General features: G+C 32.9%; 2 protein-coding genes across 2 annotated transcripts; both read left to right on the forward strand.

The window, feature by feature from the left end:
• The first annotated feature begins 2033 nt into the window (after positions 1–2033).
• On the forward strand, positions 2034–4218 carry LOC125420735 (uncharacterized). The gene is made up of 5 exons (XM_048467662.2): positions 2034–2211; positions 2325–2539; positions 3022–3189; positions 3314–3549; positions 3752–4218. The coding sequence occupies exons 1-5, from the start codon at positions 2142–2144 to the stop codon at positions 3996–3998; spliced, it is 936 nt and encodes a 311-aa protein (XP_048323619.2). The 5' UTR covers positions 2034–2141; the 3' UTR covers positions 3999–4218.
• A 15988-nt stretch (positions 4219–20206) lies between these two features.
• LOC107424812 (uncharacterized) lies at positions 20207–22418 on the forward strand. Its single transcript, XM_016034679.4, has 5 exons — positions 20207–20532; positions 20641–20855; positions 21394–21558; positions 21699–21934; positions 22055–22418. The coding sequence occupies exons 1-5, from the start codon at positions 20457–20459 to the stop codon at positions 22299–22301; spliced, it is 939 nt and encodes a 312-aa protein (XP_015890165.1). The 5' UTR covers positions 20207–20456; the 3' UTR covers positions 22302–22418.
• The last annotated feature ends 452 nt before the right edge of the window (positions 22419–22870 follow it).

Below are 22870 nucleotides of genomic sequence, written 5' to 3' on the forward strand. Positions count from 1 at the left end.
AAAATTATATGTCATTATTAAAAAAATCGTTAAAATAAAAAAAATTAATAAAAAACGATACATTGATTTTTTTACTCCATATAAAAAGGGAACCGATATGAGAGTTTTTTTTTTTTTTTTTCTTTCTTCGTCAATTAATTGCAATTTAGTAAGTATTTACACTTCATTATTTCAAATTTTGAAAAAGAAAGTAAAACATATATTAAAATACTCAATAATATAGTCGGTTATATTGTCTTTACTCTATGAATTGTTTTGTGTTTTTTCTTCTTTTTTTTTCTAAAATTACAGTAGATTTAATTTTAAATCCTCTAAACTCACTCTTAAACACGGTTTAAAATATCTGAAATTTTTTTAAAATTTCATTGTTTTGAGATATTGAAATAAAATTTAGATTTAAATGGAAACAGATAAAATTTTTATAATATCTATCAAAATTTTTAAAATTTTGTCAAAATTTTCATCAAAATATTTACATCAAATCCTTAACAATTTAATCAAAAAATCTATAATATCTATTAAAATTTTAAAAATTTCCATGCAAATTTTTAAAAATTTCCATGAAAATTTTGAAAATATCTAATAATTTTTTTTAATTTTTTATAAAAAAATTCAAAAATATTGTTGATATTTAGTAAATTAATTTATCAAATTAACTTTAATGATAGTTTTTTTAACATTTTAATTATTTTTAAAGTATTGAATAATATAAATAAAACAAAATAAATTGAATTCAATAACTTTAATAAGTTTTATTCATTGATTAAATATATATATATATACTTACTATACATTTTGTAGAAAATAAATTCATTAGAATTTCATAATTACAAATTAATAATTGATTATATAAGAATGAAAAATAATAATATGAAAATATAATATTATGTAGAATTGATATTGATAGCATTTAAATTAATAACATTAAACAAATAAAAATAAAAATAAAATGATAGAATATATTGTACTAAATATTAAAGACAATTGTATTTAATATAAAAATTTTATAGTTGATATATTAAAAATTATTAAGGAGATATATATTTCAATAATTATTTTTCGTATTTCATATTTCAAAATGGAAATGAAAAAGATACTTATAATTTTTAATTATATAAAAATTCTATTAATATTGAGATGATATTTATGAATTATAATATAATTGTAATGATTGTTTTATCTAAAATTAAAAAATAATTTCTTAAATATATATATATATATATATATATTGCATATTTTTATCAATAATAGTTTAGTTATGATCGTTATTATTTACTATAAATTAAATTAATTAAAAAAATATAATATCTATTCAATATTTTTGCAATTTATATAATCAATTTGATAATTGGTTGCTTAAATAAATTAATATTAAAACTTCAACAAAAATTTTTATTTTTTAAAATAGATTTCCATCACTTTTTGTAAATTTTTATTGATAGTAGATTTTTTTTATATTTCCATAGAAATATTTTGAATTTTCAATATTTATATCGATATCGAAATTTTGAACCTTACTTCCAAATAGACCCTCAATCCAAAATCTATCCATACATTTTACATATTAAATTATATGAACAAAAATAAAATCTTTATTATAATTAACCTGTTTACGAAAATTTCCTTATATGCACGCATTTTAATAGTAAAAAATTCACTGATTAAAATTTTGTATAAATGCTGCATTCTAAAGTTCTAAAATGTTGAAATTAGAAAGCAATGTTGGTGCTAAAGTTCCTTTAAAAAAAAAAAAACAAAAAAACAAAAAAAAAAGGAAAAGAAAAGAAAAATGAAGTCCCAAACTAGATCCCGAGTAGACATAGGTTTTGCTAGTGACTAGTCACCTGGCTCAATCCTTCTCCTCCAAATTAAAATGCTGACTTAAAAAAAAATTAAAAAAATAAAAAAAAATAAAATAAAAAATAAAAAATCCGCCAAAGGGTGATTGTGTAATATTCACCCAAAAAAATAAAATAAAAGGGTGATAGTGTAATTTTATTTATTTAATTTTTGATTTTGGTTTTTGACAGAATTTAACATGTCTCATAAGTTGAATTGATAAGAAACCAAGGCTAGAAGAAAAAATAATCTTTCACTTGTTCCCACTCTCCGCCTCTTTGATCCTCCCAAGCAAAGAATTCATGGACCAAATCCAGCACAAGTTTATCCAAGTGCAAGGACTAAAGCTCCACGTAGCCGAGATTGGAACAGGTTTAGAATCCACTTATCCTTCTCTCCGCTTGCTTACTTATCCATATTCCGGTTACCACATTGTTCCCAATTCGATTAGGAATACCCCTTGCTTCAATTTATTTGCATCCCAGGTCCGAACGTGGTCGTATTCCTCCATGGCTTTCCGGAGATATGGTACTCCTGGCGTCACCAGATGATCGCTCTAGCCAACGCTGGCTTCCGAGCGATCGCACCCGATTACAGAGGCTACGGACTATCCGACCCGCCTCCCGAACCCGAGAAGGCTTCCTACAGTGACCTTATCAATGACCTCCTCGGAATTCTCGACGCACTCGGTATTCCCAAGGTACCTACCAGCTACCTACCTAAACTTTTTTACTTTTTTTTTTTTTTTTTTCACTTCTTTTCGCAGGTTTATAAATTTTAATTCAAGCTCCTAATTGTTTATATATATATATATATATATTTATGTATATATTTCTTTTGTTTGTCTTATTGTTTGTTAGTTTGCAGTTTGATGAAAATTCCATTTTTGATAATCAGAAATTTTACAGGTTTGAATGTATTAGAGCATAAAATTTTGAAGCTTTTCATTGAAATTTTCAAACCCATTTGTTCAAATTTACAACTTTTAGCATATATCACAGCTAGTTTTAGACCAGAGAAGCCTGCTTTGTAAAGAAAATGATGTTGAAAATTGAGAACCCATCAACCTAAATTGTCTCAAAATGCCTATTTTTCTGTTACTATATATATTTTACATGTAAATGTTCATCTTCTTTTTTGACAAATTTTTGCGGGCATATATATATATATATATATATAAAGGTTTTCATTATCGGGAAAGATTTTGGAGCTCGACCCGCGTACCTTTTTGCACTTTTGCATCCTGAAAGGGTCATTGGGGTTATAACAATGGGAGTGCCTTACATGCCCCCTGGTCGTTCAACATTCCAAAACCATCTCCCTGAAGGTTTCTATATTTCAAGATGGCAGGTATTTACTTAATTACTTCACTTGTTATGGTCACAATATAAGTAGCTGCTATTTTTTTTTTTTTTTTTGGGGGGCTAATTAATTGCTTACTATTACTAATTTGTAATTACTTTGATTTTTCCAGGAACCTGGACGAGCAGAGGCTGATTTTGGTCGCCTTGATGCCAAAACAGTAGTCCGAAACGTCTACATTCTCTTCTCCAGAAGTGAGATTCCCATTGCTGCAGAAAACCAGGAGATCATGGATTTGGTAGATCCATCTACTCCTCTTCCACCTTGGTTCACTGAAGAAGATCTTTCGGCCTATGGAGCTTTGTATGAGAAATCCGGGTTTCGAACTGCCTTAAAAATTCCATACAGGTAAAAAATTGTAAATGGTGATCCTGAGATATTGTTCAGATATGGTCATGTTTCCCAATATATTCCTATATATATATATATATATATATACAACGCCAACATTTTTTTATTTTAAATTTAGAAACTTTGTGATGAATACTGGATTTTTGCCCCTTGAAGTTGGTACACTTATTTTATGACAAGTGCATTCATGAAATTGCAGGTCATGGCATGAAGAGTTTGGGATAACAGATCCGATTGTTAAAGTTCCTGCACTTCTCATAATGGGGAGCAAGGACTATGTGTTCAAATTTCCGGGGATAGAAGATTACATAACTAGTGGAAAGGTGAAAGAGTTTGTCCCTGATTTGGAGATTATATTTTTGCCTGAAGGAACCCATTTTGTTCAGGAGCAATCACCCCAGGAGGTGAATCAGCTGATCCTCAGCTACCTTGGTAAGCACATTTGACTGTATCAAGTCTTATTATATGAAAGCTGGATATCAATGAAAAAATAATAATAATAATATATAAATGAAAAGGTAATGTCTTAGGCTGGCTGAGCTTTATGATGAATATCCTTTGGAAAATTGAATGTATTGTAGAGGAAGACTTTGTTTGGCAAGGTATGTATTTAAAGACTGATGAAAACATAGAAGAGTTTTATCAACAGTCCCTAATTCCTCTCGACTTGATGGCTTTTATCTATGGGCACATGTTCTTCCTGCGCCTTCTATTCCAGCTTTTACTTGTTAATTGTGAGGGTAAAATACATAATAAAAAAATAAAAAAAATAAAAAAACGCTAATAATAACTATTAGTGACTTACAAATAACCCTCCTAAACTATGGAAGAAAAGTTAAAAATAAGGACTATAATGATTAAAATCTCCATATTACTCTTAAGAAATAACATATAATGTGTATTTTTGGTAAGTACACTTTAAATATTAAATGAATAATATTTTTTTATTAAAAATTGAAATTTAATTAAATTATTACCATCTAAAAACTAAAAAGAAAGAAAAAAAAAACTTTTGAACTTATTAATTTTATATTAGTTATTTTGATTCTAATAATCATTTTAACGTTGCAGTGTAACATATAAATAAATATATTTGGGAAATATGATACTATAGCCAAAAAAATTGTAAATTTATTTATATTCTTATTTACTAGTATAACTTTGTATTACTTTTGGTTAGTCATTATATCATAGTAGACGTCAACTTAATATAAAATATTTATTTATGTAGTATAATATAATGATATTATCTTAGGAAAAAGAAAAAAAAAACATAATGTATATTATAAAAATAAGGGTGTTTTTGTCTTAACAAACTATTATAACCATTTTTTAATTGCAAAACGGTAGGTCTATTCATAGTATAAAAGTTATTTGACAGATTCTATACACACTAATCTTTATTTTTGCCATCGACACTAATTTATTGTACCTCTTTTACCCTTAATAATTTAAAAGAAACCTAAATACACTACAAGTTCCCAAAAACAAGCAACCGAACCATACAAGTGAAATCTTTGACTTCCCCCCCCCCCCCCCCCCCCCCCCCCCCCCCCCCCCCCCAAAAAAAAAGAATCGATTCTAATAATCATTTTATTCAGATTCGATAGAAAAGATTAAAAAAAGAATTGCAAACTCGATGAAGCAATTGATATGCAGCTTAAAATCTTTTTTTTTTTTCACTTTTTTTTATCGATAATATGCAATGTGAAATCAAAAGAAAAAGGTTTGTGTTTTGTAGTGTATCTAATACTCTTTTTTTTTTTTTTTTTTTTAAGTGTTTAAGGTTATACATGATTTTTTAATCAATGGGCATTATTATAATATTAAGAAATTTTTTAAATTGCAGCATTTCTAGTAAGTTTTGCAATGTGAATAAAATTATGCATTACGAAATTGATATTATGGAGTATTTGGGTAGTGATAAAGTTAGTAGGAATTTAAAATTAAAATAAAATTTTCTTTTTTTGGATAAATTTAAACAGAAGAAATTTGTGGGTCTTAATGAAAAATAAATCTCATAATGTGGGAAACTGAAAGGGAAAGTAGATCCTACTAAAGAGGTGTCATTCTAAAATTCTCTGAAAAACTAGTTTTACGTATTTTTTTAAATACAATTTTATCCTTTAATTTTAATATATAAATTTGTTTAATTATTTGTAAGTCCTATTTTCTTCTATAATTAATCAAACACTATAAAAAAAAATCCCAAAAAAATTCATTATCAGGAAATTGAATAGTAAGAAATTAATTCTTTGGAATCAATTTCCTTCAATACTTTCTTTTTTACCAAACACCCCATTACGGTGTTATTTGTAACATATTTCTCTAATATAAAGGGTTATTTTTTACAACAATACTAGAGTTACTAAAACATTCATAAAATTTATTTATCAAATAATGTAGCAATTTTTAATTGGTTTATTTTTTTTATTCACTTATTCATATTTAACTTATATAAATATGTCGACTAATACTATATGTTTACAAATATTATTTGTTAAATAAATTTGGTTAATATTTTTGTGCTATAGCATGATTGTATTTGTTATTTGTGTAACCATTAAATACTACAAAGGATTTTGTATATTTTTCCACAATAATAATGATGATAACGATGATTAACAATAAAAGAAAGAGGAAAAGAAGCTTAGAATCCATTATATTTATCTTGAAAAGATAATTACACTATGACACCATTTTTCCACAAACATTCTACTTTTAGAAAGTACAAGCTTATGAGACTCAAAAACTTGTTTGAAACCATTCTTGCTTGGTAATGATCAAGGAATAAGATTTTACGAATATTAGATACGTGTAGCAAATTATTGAGAGTAATCTTCTTACTTGATGTCATCTTCAAAATTATTTTTCCTTGGCCTTCAACCTTAGATTTAGATGAATTTCCCAAGGTTTCTCTTCAAAATCATATTTGATAGGTAAAAACCTTCTTCTTGTATGCACACACATGGCATGTAGCTCCTATATCCACCTATCATTCTTTTGTGTTTCCCTATTAAGTTGACCTCATATCTGATTGCAGACAAATTCATTTCTGATATATTCATGGAAAGCTTATATTCTTCTATCATATTTACCAAAATATCAGGCTTTTTCTTTGGATTTCCAAATGATTTATTACACTGATGATCTTGTGCTTTATGGTTAGGGTTGTTGCAATTGAAACATTTGTCATTAAACTTAGACTTCTTGTTACTTTTAGGGTCTTCTACAAAATAATTACTTTTCTTGTTATTTTTTGCTCCAATTTCCACAATATTTGCCTTAGCTCCATAAAACATTTCCCTAGATTTCTTTTCGGAGTTACAATTGTCTTCCTCAATCTTAAGCCTCACGATCAAATCTTCATATCTCATTTCCTTATGTTTATTCTTAAGATAGTTCTTAAAATATTTCCAGGATGATGGTAGTTTTTCAATGATTGCAACCACTTGAAAAGATTCACTAAAAACCATACTTTTTGGGACTTTAATTAATAACCAACTCAAAGTCCACCATTTATAGTCAAGAAAACAATTCACTATGAATTTCTTCATTCTAGCATCTTTGGTCTTGTATTTCTTGCCCAAAGACTCTTGGAAGGATTTTACAATTTTTATTGAACTATACACATTATAAAGTGTATTATCCAATCTATTAAGTATATCAATTTTGCACAAAAAATGCGCATGGTACTAGGCATTAACAGCAGCCTGAGATTCCACACTGTGCTAGGTGCTAGGGAATCCTTTTGAAAAAACTTAGCATGTTCAAAGTAGTCAAATAGAAAAAGCGTCTTTTGTTGCCATTTTTGAAAATATGTCCATTGAACTTTTCTGACTTCTCTCCATGATTTGCATAAGTAACTGTCAAAACACAAATAAATTGCCTATAGTCACAACTAGGCGAATCTATACTCTGAGTCTTGTTACTTGGAGAACTTGTTTCACTTTGATTAAGAATTTGAAAAGCAATTTCATTAAGAAAATATAATATGATTAACAAAATATAGGGACTAACTTTACAATTACACCATAGCAATAAAACACATGTAATCACATGAAATTTATGTTGAAAAATAGGTGTAATATTACCATAGTAAACTCACAAAAAATATTTTTAATATTTTTTTAACTATAAATATATACATATATACATACAAAATTATAACTCAAAAATATGCAAATAAAACCCAAAAGAAATATAAAAATGATGTATATAGAGAAACCTTAATCAAGATGAGGCTTGTGTTGGACACAATGACCTTAAAACAAATTACGCCTCCATACATGTATATATGGACCGATGATGGTCGTCTCCGAAGATGCAATGGCTTTAATATTGTAAAAGTAGCACTCCAAACTCTAATTTATAAGATTCAATGAACCAAAAAGAATTCTCTCTCTTTATATATGCTAATACTTTGTAATTTCTAAGATTTGAATGTTAAAGATTGAATGAGTGAATGTCTTGTAGGGCTTGTATTTATACGCATATACATACATTTCCATAAATACCTTTTAATTAGAAAATGTACCTTTTAAAATAAATAGATACCTATTAAATTAAAGAAAGTTCACAATATACCATTTTAAGGTTTCACATATGCCTTTTTAAAAGGTACCTTTCAAATTGAATAAATAACTTTAAAATTAAAAAGATGCCTATTTATATGAAAAGGTATCCTCTTGATAGGACCACTCTCGAAGTCTTTTTCCGACACTTATGATGACCCCACGTGGGGAAAATCCATTGAATAATATCAAAAGTTCAATGTAATCTCTCCATAAATTGAATATAACTCAATATCATAAAAAAAATGAAAAATAAAAATAACTGCTTTTCATAGAAGTTCTAAAATCCTAATCATACCCATCAAAGATTCCAATTCAAGAGAAAAAAAAAATAGAAATAAATATACAATTAGATCAATTTACCAGAGCATAATAAAATAAAATAAATGAGTACAAATATAAATAAAACAAAATATAATAATCTCATAAGAAAGTAGGTAAGAGAAAATACATCAATAGCAGAAAAGTGTCGAATATAAAAATACAATAATGATGAAATATACAAAGATGATGATGACAGAACGGTGCCTAGACGTAGTATAAACCAACTGTCAAACGAGGCCTGGTAAACAAGTTTACAAAAATTTAAAATTATGAGACGAGTTTAATGAGTGAACAATTACAGTATTATGAAAATAAATATTATTCTTAAAAATCATTTATCTCAAAACTATTTTCACTCTTTGAAAGTTATCTTGTTTAAACAAACAGTTTTTACAAAACCTTTAATTATCCACAATATAACAATTTCATAAATCATAGAATAAGGAAATTAAACTAGATAATATCCTACACCTTATAATACAATAATATTTTTATGAGTTATGAATTATAACTATCGATAACCAAAAAAAAAAATATTTAAAAAAACGAGGAACCATTTTCTGTAACATAGTGTAATAACAATAACCCTATATACCACCATTACCTACCTATCACCTAACCACACTAGCATTCTAGTTTGTTGTCAACTATTAGATGAGGGAAAAATGTCAATGAGACCCTCGGCGTCCCAGACCTCCTATCCAATTTCAAAAAACATGTGATCAAGTAGAAGATGGTCAAATAAGCACGTGTAATCATAGTCCAACAAATCAATATCCATGATATAGTATAATACAAAATAATCTACAACCCATTATATTTATATAGCTATTTAAACGATATCCATAATCATCATATTAAAACATTTCCACATACACCAATATAAACATATATATAGGGGTTCTACTATGCGGACGTCCGAATTCTCAAACTTGAGAATTAGAACATGTTAAAAATATTGGACGTATTGTGGCCCATTGGATTAAATCAACAGTTCAGATGATTTGAAGAAAAAAGAAAGTAGAAAAGTGAATTTTTGAAATTCAAGAAAAAGACTATATCGCTCACCAATGGAGAAGAAGGATTGAAGCTATCAATACTCAATCTGACCACCGGCTCACTTGAATCAACGTCGGAGGTGCCAAATCTACCATCGACACAGAGAAAATAAACACTTCTTCCATAATTACCGTTATGCTGCAGGTTCTTGCATCTTATTTACCCTCCTTTTTCTTTGGATTTTGGCATTTTGTATAAAATCAATGTAACAGGTGATTGATACAGGGATGAGAAGAAAAGGTCTAACCATTAACCAAGTTCTTTTTATTCCACTTGCAAAAGTAGGAAATCAAAAAAAAGCACCTACTTGACAGACTAAAAGCGCCATGGACAAGACTCGATCCAAGAGAGAGGAGTAAACAAGATTGAAACGGATGCCTTGAGAATTCAATAAGACGACAAGGGCCCTACTTTGGCGCTTCCCTTTGAGGGTTAATGTGGCCTTTAGGCACCTCCCACCAACAAAATCGGGCCTCAGATTCAACTAACACTCCCCATGGCTGATAAGATACACCTCCCATTCAACGGCATTATTCGCATTGAACATTAATCTGGGGAGAAGGAGGTGGTGGAGGTGAGCCCAGAATGTTACAAAGGTCTCACACCTTAATGGACTGGTCAGACGCGGTGTCCCCCAATGAGGAAAGCTAAGGAGATAGCAGCGATGTGGAAGCGTAGCATGGTAGCATCTCCTGCTCTGGCACCTTCTTCACCAAATGCTTTCTGGCTTCCTTCCTCCTTTCACTGCCTTCACCATTTTCGTGTTCTTCTTCCTCTCCTTTTTGTCTTCTTCTTCTTCACTGTCTTCGGCCTTGTATCAATTGGGTCGAATCCATTAGAATAATGGAATTGGACCTTGCTAGCTCTTAATTGAATTTGAATTGATGATGAATCTAAAATAGAATGCAGGAATCATGGAATTACGAGATCTCATCTCTTAAACTCACATACATACTCTACATCTCAATTCAATTCCAATCCTAATATGAAAATGTAAACCAACCAACAAAACACAACAACAACAACAAAAATGAATGATGGAAGTGGATTTGGTTTTGGGTGACTTCTATAGCATAGCTTGCCTACTGAGACCGACAGACAAAGGTTTTGATAAAGACTATAACGTACACAAAGGTTCTATAATCTGTGATCTAGTGGCCTAATTGAGTGTTGATAGCTTCAGTCCTTACTCCATCAATGAGTGATACAGTCCTTTTCTTGAATTTCAGAAATTCACTTTTTTATGTATTTTTTTTTCTTCAAACTCTCTGAGCCGTTGACTTAATCTAACGGACCACAATATGCTCAACATTTTTAACACGTTTTTAATTCGTAAGTTTGAGAATCCGGACATCCGCATAGTAGAACCACTCTATACATATATATACTTGTACAACCATAACCTATAATTCATTTGAGTCAAATCATTCTTTTTTATATAATATAATATGATAAATTAAATAATTATTTCATTGCATATGATAAAACTTATAATTGAAATAATTCTAAAAATGATAATAATAGAGTAATTTATATATTATATGTAAACAAATTTATAATTTCCAAAGTCATTTAAAAATAAAGTTTACTCACATATTACAGTTCAAATCAGTTCCTCCACCTGATCGCCCTCAATATCAATCCTGATGCCTAAAATAATAATAAAATATTTATTAGGCTCTAAAAACTAAACCAAAAATATTGGATGCATACCCTTGTGCAAAAATAACTTTAATAACTCTAAAATTTCTAAAATTGGATACTGAACAATCTAATTATACTGTGAGCCCTAAATATCCAATACCTAAAATTGAAATTTTCATTCAAAGGTAAATTAATTGAAATTAAACCTTCTATTGTGTTCCACTAACACCTAATTATATTAATTTAACTTCAGCTTTATCTAATTTATCCAATTATATCCAAACACAATTCAAATTTATCCGGTATTAAACTAATTGATTTAAAAATAAAAAAATTATCAAACGATGTATAAAATTTATAAATTTTATATCAATAGAAAGCTTATGGAATGGGTAATAAGAATATAAGTTTAGTTTGGTCCAACAAGTCATCGGTAGCTAAAAAACACATGGGAAAATTTGACAAAACTTTATATTGATAATCTCTCAAACCATGAAAAATTTTGACAAACAGAGATGGCAGTAGATTCAAAGGGTCCAAATAGGAGGAAGGATATAAGAGTCGAGCTAAAATGGTCAAAAATTTAGCTGACCCACTGGCAACCCGTGACAGCACCCCCATGACTTCATCGACACAATCTAGTCGCATCTAGTGGAGTTAGGCCGTGAAATTTGGTAATTTTGGTTGTCATTCAATGCTTTATCACAGTAGCCACACGTGTAACTAGTGGTGGTCTTAAAAAGGCAAAATATTGATCAACCCGGTTTAGTGATAAAATGGGTCGGATTGACCTGTTTCGAGTTCCACAGGTCTGGAAAGGTTTTTTGGATTTTTTTTTTTTTAATTTGTTTGGTTCTCGAGATATATATAAACTTGGATCCACTGAAAAATAAAAACATGGACTAATTTAGACACATATAAGTATTAATATTTAAAACATTCCCAAAGCTATAATTTTCTAACCGTAACTCAGAATTAGGTATGCCATCAACCTACAAATTCGTATCGATAAGCTTTAAACTAAGGTGTACTGGTCAAATTAAAATTACTGACCAATAAAAAGTCAAAGTTAAGGCCCACTAACAATTCGATTATTCAATCCCAATCCGACTAAATAAAATTCAAATTCTAAATTTTAATTTTAGAATGGGTTGTCACACCTCTAAATTAAAAAAACATCTTCTGCTCAAAAAATAAATAAATAAATAAAGAAGCATCTTTTCAAATATAAAAGTACATTTTTATTCAAATGGGTACTTTTTAAATTAAAAAGGTAATTTTTTACACAAAGAAGTTCCTATTTAATTTTACCTTTGAATTAAAAAGATACCCCTTTATACAAGAAGTATCTATTCCATTTTCATTCAAAAACAATAAATTTAATTAAATCTCCAACTAGCTTCAATCAAATCCTATATTTGAAGCTAAATCTAAAGTGGAAATTATATTTCATTGGTGGTCAAAAGGCATCCTTCCATGGCGTTATACAAGTAAGTAGAGAAAAGAATTGAAGCAATGAAAGCGAAAGTAACCAAACCAATCTTTTTATACCACAATGGTATCCATTATGTCTTCTTAGCTTTGACCCTTTTTATTTTCTTCTCGTCTGCATTCTTCTTTTGGATTTTTCTTTTTTTGGTGAAGAAGGAGAAGAAGCCCTAAATGGTGAGGATCTAATTTGGGATTTTGGATTCATGCATTGTCATTTGCATTAAGAGTGATGATTTGATTTGGGTTATAAAATGGTGTGTTAATTAGCATTTTGCAATTTTTCACAATTTTTTTAAAAACTTAATTCAAGAAAATTGGAACGAAAATCAGAAAATCAATTATTGTGACCCATTTTTCATGGTATTTGTTAAAAATAAACAGAATTGGACAGATATGTAACTGTTTGAAAATAGAGATGTCAAATGTCAAAAAAAAAAAAATTACCACACCAAAGCAAAATAATATGATTTTAAAAATACCAAAATGCATTTTACCCTATAATTATCAACATTAAGATAAGAGGAACGAATAGAATACAAATAAATGAATTGTTATTGTTAATTATCAGTTTCATTTTTATTTTTATATTAATACAACAATACAAGCTTCAGTAATAGGAATATTTCTATTGAAATATTTTTCTTTTCTTTTTTTTTTCTTTTTTTCTTTTTTTTTGGCTAAAGGAAAAAGGTTGAGAGAACAACCTGAACACCCAAAGGCCCAAAAGCCTACAAAAGGAAGTTGGCAAAAAGGCCATTCTCCTGGGCAACAAAAGACAAAAGTATTCCTGAAAGGGAATCTTGGGGAATAATCCCTACAAAATTATTAGTAAAGCACCATCTACTCACGTAATGAGCTAGAAAGTTTGCTTCTCATGGGATCCAACAAAAGGTAACTTTTTGGAAATCTTTTTTAAGTTTTGTAATGTATGCAATAATCTCATTCGTCAGCCGATGAGTTAGGCAAAGAGATTGGTTCTCTAGATGTAGGATTACATTCCTCGCGTCTATCTCGAACCAAATCAAATTCCATCCTCGCTCTTTGGGTAGTTCAAGACCCTGTAAAACTCCATAAGCCTCAGCAACTTCAAGAAGGTCGGTTTGAAACTGGGCTGCCTTAATGGCAAGCACTTTGCCTGTGTAGTCCCATTATTCTAACGAAATAAATGTCATCTTTGACAGCAGCATCGGTATTGATCTTTATAAAATTATTTGGGGCTTTAGTCTAAAGATCTCTATGATAATGACAGTCCAAGCCTTCAATACTCTCCTTAGATTGTGTAAGTTTAAACTCTGAAAATCTGTGGTGAAGGGTATTCATAGACTTTTTGAGGGAGAAAGCATTGCTTTCCAATTTTACTGCATTTCTGATCTTCTATAATTGATCCAAGAGTATAGCAGCATAAAGAAAGAAGTTCTCCTTGTCAGAGGTGTGCACTGGAAGTGCCTCATTTAGGTTAGACAGAAGATGCATGTTTTCCTCTACTGATAGGTGAGCAAAGCTTTCCCATTTGAAGTGCCATGGAGAAGAGAGCTAAGCGCCTTTGCCACATTGCAATGGAAGAAGAGATGGTTGTCTGCCTCTTTGCTGTTACATCCATGGATGCAGTCGATACAGCTTACCTTAATGTTTAGCCTGCTAAGATTTAAGGCCATAGATAAACCCCCATTAATTAGTTTCCAAAGGAAAAATTTCAGTCCCTCGTGTATTTTGGATGACCATACGAATTTCCACCAGGGAGAATGAGTGAACTCATTCCAAAACTCTATCATAAAAGCTGATTTCACTAAGAAGGAACCATTAGCATTTTAACTACAAATAATTTTGTCCTCTAAATGATAGGAGGCAATAGGAATCTTGAGAATGTTCTTGACCATTTCTCTATCAAACAAACGTTGAATTTTCTCCGAATTCCATCTTCCATTCAAGCTCATAAGCGAACTCACCGTTCCTAGTTTGTTTCAAGTTTCTTCAAGTAAGGGAGTATGATTGAATTGCGGATTATTTGGAACCCAAGGGTCTTCCCAATAATCAATGTTATTCCCCATTCTTACTCGATAGCACAACCTCTTTTTCAATATGTTTCTAGTCATGAGTATACCCTTGCAATGTCTAGAGCAGTTTTTTTGGATGGGGCACGTCATGAAGGGTCTACCGGCACAATATTTAGCTCTCAAGGCTTTGACCTAGATTTTGTTTTCTTCAGTAGCTAAACTCCAACCTAGCTTGCTGAGTAAGGTAAGTTCATATCTTTAAGTTTTCTCGAGCCTAGGTCTCCTGTTGGTTTTGGACGGCAAACTCGAGACCAAGAAATAGGTATGAGGTTCTTGTCCGATCTTCCTCTATCCCAAAGAAACCGGTTCTCCAATTGTTCTATCTTCTGGCACCAAAGAATAAGGAGTTTGCCTACTGACATTGCATACAGGGGTATGGTGCTAGTGACCGATTTTAAAAGAGTAACTTTGCCCACTTAAGATAGGAGTTTAGATTTCTAGCGTAGAAGTTTGCTCTCAATTTTCTTCTTTAGCTCCTCATAAGAATGAATCATCTTTTTCCTCGTGAACAGCAAATTTCCAAGGTATTTGGAATCGTCTATGAGTTTGTTTAACCTAAATGTTTTCTTGATGGCAATCTTAGTGCTTCTTGCAGTATGCTTAGAGAAGAAGTAACTTGATTTGGTCAGGTTGATTTTCTAGCTGGACCAGCTGCAGTAGAGATTTAGACACTTCTGAATTTTCCAAACCTCTTCAACATTTGCTCGGCAAAAAACGACTATGGCATCAACGAAGAACAAGTGGGAAATTGCAGGGCTTGTTCGACCTATCTTCAACCTGTGAATTTTTCCCTCCCGTTCTAGTTTGAGAAGCATTCTCGATAGGAGCTCCAAATACATGATGGATAAGAACGGAGAAAGAGGATCACCCTGCCTCAGACCACGGTGAAAAGCCACTTTGCTGAACACACTTCCATTGAGCCAAAGATAGGCTGAATCAATAGAGATGCATCCAAGGATTAGATCTCTTATCTGTCAGGAGAATCCAAAGTTGGCAAGGAGGCTGATTAGGAAGCCCCAATCTACTCTGTCGTATGCTTTCATCATGTCTATCTTGAAGCCAACTATCCCATTTCCATTGCCTTTCTTCTTCATCGTATGAATGATCTCATTGACTAGAATCGAGTTTTCTCCAATCCATCTCCTCGGAATAAAGCCGGATTGAAAGGGGGATATGATCTTGTCCATTACTGGTCTGAGTCTTTCTATTATAAGCTTGGCTAAGATCTTGTAAGAGGAGTTGCAAAGACTGATTGGCCGAATGTGATTGAAGGTGGTTACTTGCTTGGCTTTGGGAATGAGCACCAGAAAGGTTCTATTGATGGCCCAAGGCACAAAGGTTGATCTAAAGGGATTTTGAATCATTTTGACTGTAGCTGCTCCCACTGTGTTCCAATAAGATTGAAAGAAAAGAGCAAGCATCCCATATGGCTCGGGGGCTTTGATGGGATGCATGCTCTTAACTATACCATGAATTTCTTCTGGAGAAGGAATTGAGCCTAGTCTTTCGTTGTCTGAGGCCAAAATTCCTTCCTGTATGAATTCCTGAAGACAATTGCAGATGGTGAGAGACTCGTCTTGATATAAATCTTCGAACTTCTGAGTCAAAAATCCTCCAATCTCTGTTCTAGAACTCAAGCAATTTCCGTTGTCATCTTTTAAAGAGGCTATGAAATTCTTCCTTCGTTTTTCGATCGTTGAATCATGGAAATATTTAGAATTACGGTTTCCTACTTTGAGCCAAATTTCTTTCGATTTTTGTTTCCAAACAAGCTCCATTCTCAATCTCCACTCATCTATATCACGTTGAAGAGTTTGTTGGAGTCTGATATGGTCTTTGATGCCAGGGAGACTAGCTGTTTGAGCAATCTGGAGCTTAAGATCTCGGATTTTGTGTTGACAGAATTCAAAATTGTTTTTATTCCACTTCCTTAAAGCCTTTGTTGTATTCTTAATTCTTATGTATAGGGGAATTCGACCGCCCTCCCAGTAATCACACTTCCATGCATCGCGAATAAATTTTTCGCAGGACAGGTTCCTGGTCCATGCTTCAAAGAAACGAAATGGTCTGGGGCAAAAAGGATGATCATGATTCCGGAAGATTTGTATTGGCAAATGATCAAATCCTGAGGGCAGCAAATGAACAACTCCAGCTTGGTTAAAGATGATTCTCCAATCAGGACTCACTATTACTCGATCTATATGTTCTCTAATGTTCATGGTACCCCACCTTTTATTGCACTAGGCATACGAGTAACCACTGTAGCCAATATCTATGGCACCTAATTCAAACATTAAATTTCTGAGGAAGCGATTTGATTTGCTGGTGACCAGACAACCCTCTGACTTTTCATCTTGACTCACGACATCGTTAAAGTCTCCCATGCACATCTATATGTGGCTATCTGAATTTATGACCTCTGCCAACTCATTCCAAAAATCTTTCCTCAACGTTCATTTGGAGGGACAGTAGCAAAACCAGCAGTTAACGACCTCTCTGGTATTGATTATGGCTTTGACCCCTATTATCCAATCTGATTTGTAAACAATTGTCCAGTCCAAGTCCTTAGACCACAAGAGCACAAGTCCCCCTGCTGTATGAGTCGCATCTATGGTACTTATGTTATCAAAGGGTAATTGTTTTGCAATGTTGTGTACTCGAGTACCCACCGCTTTGGTTTCAATCACGAAGAGACCAAGTAGGGAAGATTTCCTAACGAGGTGTATCAAACCTCGCACTGCTGAGGCTCTTCCAAGGCCTCGGTAGTTTCACGATAATAAGCTTATTTTTTGTTTTTTTTTTTGGGGGGGGGGGGGATTGATAAGGCCCGCCTCCTTGGCCATTTGAATTTCCCCTGTTGTTGACTCTCTCTCTCTCTCTGGTTTTGGATTGATCAAAGAATTATCATGGTTTTGATCCAATTCTGTTGGTTCTGGCTGTTTTGAGATTTTCACGAAAGAGGAATTAGAAGATAGTAATACCTAGCTTGACTTGTTTCTCTCTAAGTCCTTTAGTTTCGCCCTTTGAGTGGGTAGAATTACGTTGAAGGAAGAAACTTCTTCGGTCATGCAACTCTTAGCTAGATGTTGGCTTCTTCTCTCGTTGCCCTCACCTATTAGGGCTTGAGCGCTTTTGTGGATGCCATGTCTTGTGAGGATGGATTGATCCACTTGCTTCCTTTTTCCCCTTAGAAATGGGCCTTTGTTATATGGATCTGGATTTGAAAGCCCTATGGATCTTGTCTCATCCCTAGTTGCAAGTGCTGACTCTAGGCTGAGTGATATAGGTATTGGATGGGCTTGTGCCACTTTGAGACCCGAGTCACTTGAATTATTATGGCTCTTTGGACCTAAGACATTCCTATGAGTGGGCTCATAAGTGGGGGCCACGATTGAAACAGGGTCATCTGTAGCAAGCCAAGCCCGCTAAGTGATGTATGAGACCCATGCTCCTTGGTCTTTCTTTTGAGGCCCGCAAATCTAAAAACCCCTACTTAGCTTGATTATGCCTCCTCAGTCACTATTGTCTCCCCGCCTCTAACTCTCATTTGCTGTATCTCACACAGAGTTGACCTAGGGTTCCCTTGCATGTCAAATAAAACCTGTTCATTTCCTATCTCTTCCTCCGCTCCGCCTTGAATCTGTGAGAGATTTGAATTTGAATCCAAAGCGTCCTGATCACTAGGTAGATGTTGAACCGGAGCATGATTTTCATTGTCAGATTCATCTGACACCAATCCTATCCCACCTATAGCCCTAGGGTTATGGTGCGTAGGTGAGCCGAAATCCAAGGAGACCGGTGTGTCTTGGAGATCACATGGTTCTCCCTAATCATTTCCGTTGGCTGGTGCCGGACTCTCCCTTTGAGATGTCGTTCCTCGTTTCGCCTAAACGTGCTTGAAAATATTTCCAACTTCGTGTTCGACCATTTTCCCCTCTTCCTTCCCTTCGAGCTCATCCCTGGAGAAAAAGTCAAAATAATCCCCTCTAGGGTTTTCGGACCTGCATAGGGAATTTCCTTCCCGGACCACAAAGAAAGCGCCATCCTCTGCCCTCAGCCATACTCCATAGTTGTCTCCTTCCGAAGCCGACGAGGTGAGGTTTCTGGCCATGCAGGATTTTTTGAGATGTCCTAGGATACCACAGGTATAGCAAAATCACCCAATTTTTCATAACGAAATTGGATCCATGATTTGTCATTTCCTATTTTCTGGAAAAAACCTGTTAGTAAAGGTTTTGTGATGTCGATCTCCGCTTGGATCCTCATGTATTTCAACCCCATTGCATTTTTCCATGAGCGATGTTCCACCTGTAGCACATCTTTGAATAAGCCTCCAATTTTTAATGCATTTGCTGTGGTCATAAACTATAATGGTAATCCATGTATTTGTATCCAGGAAGTGGAGTAAGAAAAATCGAAGTTGCTCATCGACATCTATGGAGTCCATTCCTTGAGCGCTAGGTGTGCTCCGTTTATCGTCCAGGGCCGTTTGGTCCAAACCACGAGCTCGGTCTGATTCCTTCCTGAAAGAAAATATAAAGGTATTCTCGCCGATGTAGTCCACATTGACTGGTTCTTGTATAAACCAGATACGTCTGGTGATCAATTGTACAATGTTTTTCTTTATTGTTTTTTCTGAGATGAACTTTCCTACCAATGTCATATTAGATTTCCTTGTTGCTTCCTCCTCATCCATGATGAGTTCGAGATGAAGAATTAATTCATGGTTGTTACCGGAGTTGTCCCCTGGGTTCATGATATCTCATTGATCAAATATCACTGGTGCTCTAAACTCATAAAACAGGAATCAAATCCTGTACCTAGACATCACCACACAGAGTTGCTTGAGAAATCTCTGCCAGTGTAATCAACTAAACCCTCGTTAGAACCTTCTCACATGCATTCGCAGGAGGCATGCACTTCACTTGGTTGTGCATAAAAAAATACTGCTTAATCTATTTGTTACTCAACAGCTCCGACAATAGATATTTGCACATGCATGGATGACTTTCTTTTCATGGTTAATTTCTGTTTTTAATTTTTTTTCCTGCGTAAAATCCTTTTTGCTGTTTCCAAGTAAATATATAGATTTTTTTTATTATTATTATTTACAGAAATGCAGTAAATTAGTAGTTTCACCTGTTTCTTGTGAAAGCATCAACTAAAGAAAGGTGCCATCTTATTCTTTAAAAACCTTTTATCAGGTAATACCTTTTTTAGAAACTTGGCTAAGATGGGTTTTATGTTATGCAAATTGAAAATTTTTTTTTTCAATTTTTTTCATTTTTTTAAAGAAGAGGAATTTCTCATGAAGAATAAGAGGTGAGAAGTTTGTAAAAAGTTTAATCATGTGAAACCCGTAATGGTAATGCACGACTACATGAATAAAAGGAGGAAGAAAATATTTTAAGGAGTGAAAGAGGAGTGAAAGGAGGTCCCGTTTCTCTTACCTTTTTTCAGATATTGTATGTTTTCTTCTTTTAAAAAACATGTATCCATTAAGGCCCTAAGTACGATGTATTCAACAAAAATGTGAAAGCTAATAGTTGATGGGTACTATTAAATTAAATATATGTTAAAGACAACTGTTAAAAAATATTATTAATATTAATTAATTAGTCCACTCTGTAGTGAGACAAGGATTGTCCTTCCATAGGATGCTTTTCCTATCTATCCCCAACAAATTATATTCCTCTCTTTGTACATTTGATTTTAAAATTGTGAGGTTGATGATCTCCAGTCAACTCTCTCCTCTCAAATGGATCAGATACAGCACAAGTACATCTATTCGGATTCCGGAGGAGTGAAGCTTCACATTGCTGAGATTGGAACGGGTCTCTTTCAAAATCTTTAATTTCTTTGTTCTTGACAAGAAGATTTCTTCATATGTTCATATTTTTCCCCTGTTTTCTTGTTCTCTGCTGCGCTGCACTGCACTGCAGGCTCCAAGGTGGTAGTATTTATTCATGGGTTCCCAGAGATTTGGTATTCATGGAGACACCAGATGATTGCAGTAGCAAAAGCTGGTTACCGAGCTATTTCCCCTGATTTAAGAGGCTATGGCCTATCTCACCCACACCCAAATCTTCAAAATGCTTCCTTTAATGATTTTGTGCAGGACATCCTTGCCATCCTTGATTCTCTTAACATTCACAAGGTCATTTTATCATACGTATCTATATCATTTAATATATATACATATATATGATTTTGATGAAATAGGTAAGGTAGCTTATTTTATGATAAAGACACAATGCCATATTAGGTTAAAAGGGGAAATGCAGATTTTTTTTATTTTTTTTTGTAAACCAATGATTTGTGTGTGTGTGTGTGTGTGTGTGTGTGTACATATTCAAGGAATTCAACTAGACAGTTCCTGTGGGACAATTCAACGGTGAAATCCATTGTTTTATCGGACAATGACGAGCTCGAATCCCCTACCTTCAATATCTTAAGGAATCCAACTTAATCCAATAACTCTCTGTATTATTTATACTGTCTCTATATTTTTATGCTTGATTTGGTATATGCATGATCAGCCCATCTATCATAAGGGAAAGGGCTCACCGCTTGGTGAGTGCACTCACCAATTGCTGAGAACCTTCCTTCACCGTAGCAATTCCATATGCGTGATTATTTACACAACTTGTTCAACAATATTTCAATGTGATTTGAGTTTAATTGGAGAACTGTAGGCTTTCCTGGTGGGAAAAGATTTTGGTTCCTGGCCAGTTTATTTGTTTTCTCTCACTCATCCAGAAAGGGTATCTGGAATCATATCATTGGGTGTGCCATTCTTACCTCCTAACCCTCAAAGGTACAAGGACCTTCCTGAAGGTTTCTACATTTCCAGGTGGAAGGTACTTCAATTTTCATTATTCATTCTTCTCCTTTATTTTAAACTGCTAATAGTAATTAGGAAAGAAGCAAAATTAAGCATTTCTTCTACAATTTGAACATGATATATATATATATATATATTATGGATATCCATTATTAGGAAGCTGGACGAGCTGAGGCTGATTTCAGCCGGTTCGATGTGAAAACAATTGTGCGCAACATCTACATTCTCTTCTCAAGAAGTGAAATTCCAATAGCCAAAAAGGATGAGGAGATCATGGATATGGTGGACTCTTCTACTCCTCTACCACCGTGGTTCACCAATGAAGATCTTGCAACCTATGCAACGTTGTATGAAAATTCCGGATTTGATTCTCCAATGCAAGTCCCTTACAAGTAAGGAACTTCAAGTTTATGATCTTAAATATATAAAAACAAATCATATTTTGTGGTTTTCTTTTCTGTTTTTCTCTCAACCAACTAAAGCTATATATTTGTGGAATGCTGAAAACTCAGGGGATTGCGTAAAGAATCCGTAATAACAAACCTGAAAATTGAAGCTCCAGTATTGCTAGTCATGGGTGGAAAGGACTACTTTCTAAAGTTTCCAGGGATAGAGGAGTACGTGAAAAGTGGGAAAATGAGAGAATATGTTGGAGATTTAGAGGTGAAGTTCTTGGCAGATGGAACACATTTCATGCAGGAGCAATTGCCAGAGCAGGTGAATCAGCTTATCGTCAGCTTCCTTAGCCAACATATTTGATCGGTTTCAAACCATTCCAATAATGTTCAAATAATGTATTCAAGTTTTTGGAATTTGATAATGAAAACTAAGCATGTTCATGAATGGCTTTCAAATGGCTTTGAAGAGGTTTTTTAATCCATCTCGTCCTACATCACATGTTATCAAATGACATGATTTGTTCTGGAAAGCTAAAAATGATTCTTCATAAGTAATATTATATAAGGGTAATAGCAATTTAGTGCCCTTTACTTTGGAAAAAATTGCATTTTGAGCTTTTAAACTTCAAACATTACAATTTAAACTGTTAAATTTCTATTTCGGTATGTTTTGATTCAATTTGATTTTTTAACTAACATGGCTAATAATTTCATCTCACTCCAGCGATTTTAAAATGTAATCGGTCCAATTTATTGCAATTAAGGCCCCTTACTTTTGTAGATTTGCGTTCTTGGTAATTTATGATTTGCACTAATTGTAGATGGTCAAAATTTTTGATTGGATCCTACCCTACAAATTGCAATTTAAGGACATATAATAAGCTTAATTGTAGTTTGGTACCTTTTAATTTGAAAAATTGCATTTTGAAG

This window comes from Ziziphus jujuba, chromosome 1 (assembly GCF_031755915.1).
Source record: "Ziziphus jujuba cultivar Dongzao chromosome 1, ASM3175591v1".
NCBI classification, from domain to species: Eukaryota; Viridiplantae; Streptophyta; class Magnoliopsida; order Rosales; family Rhamnaceae; genus Ziziphus; species Ziziphus jujuba.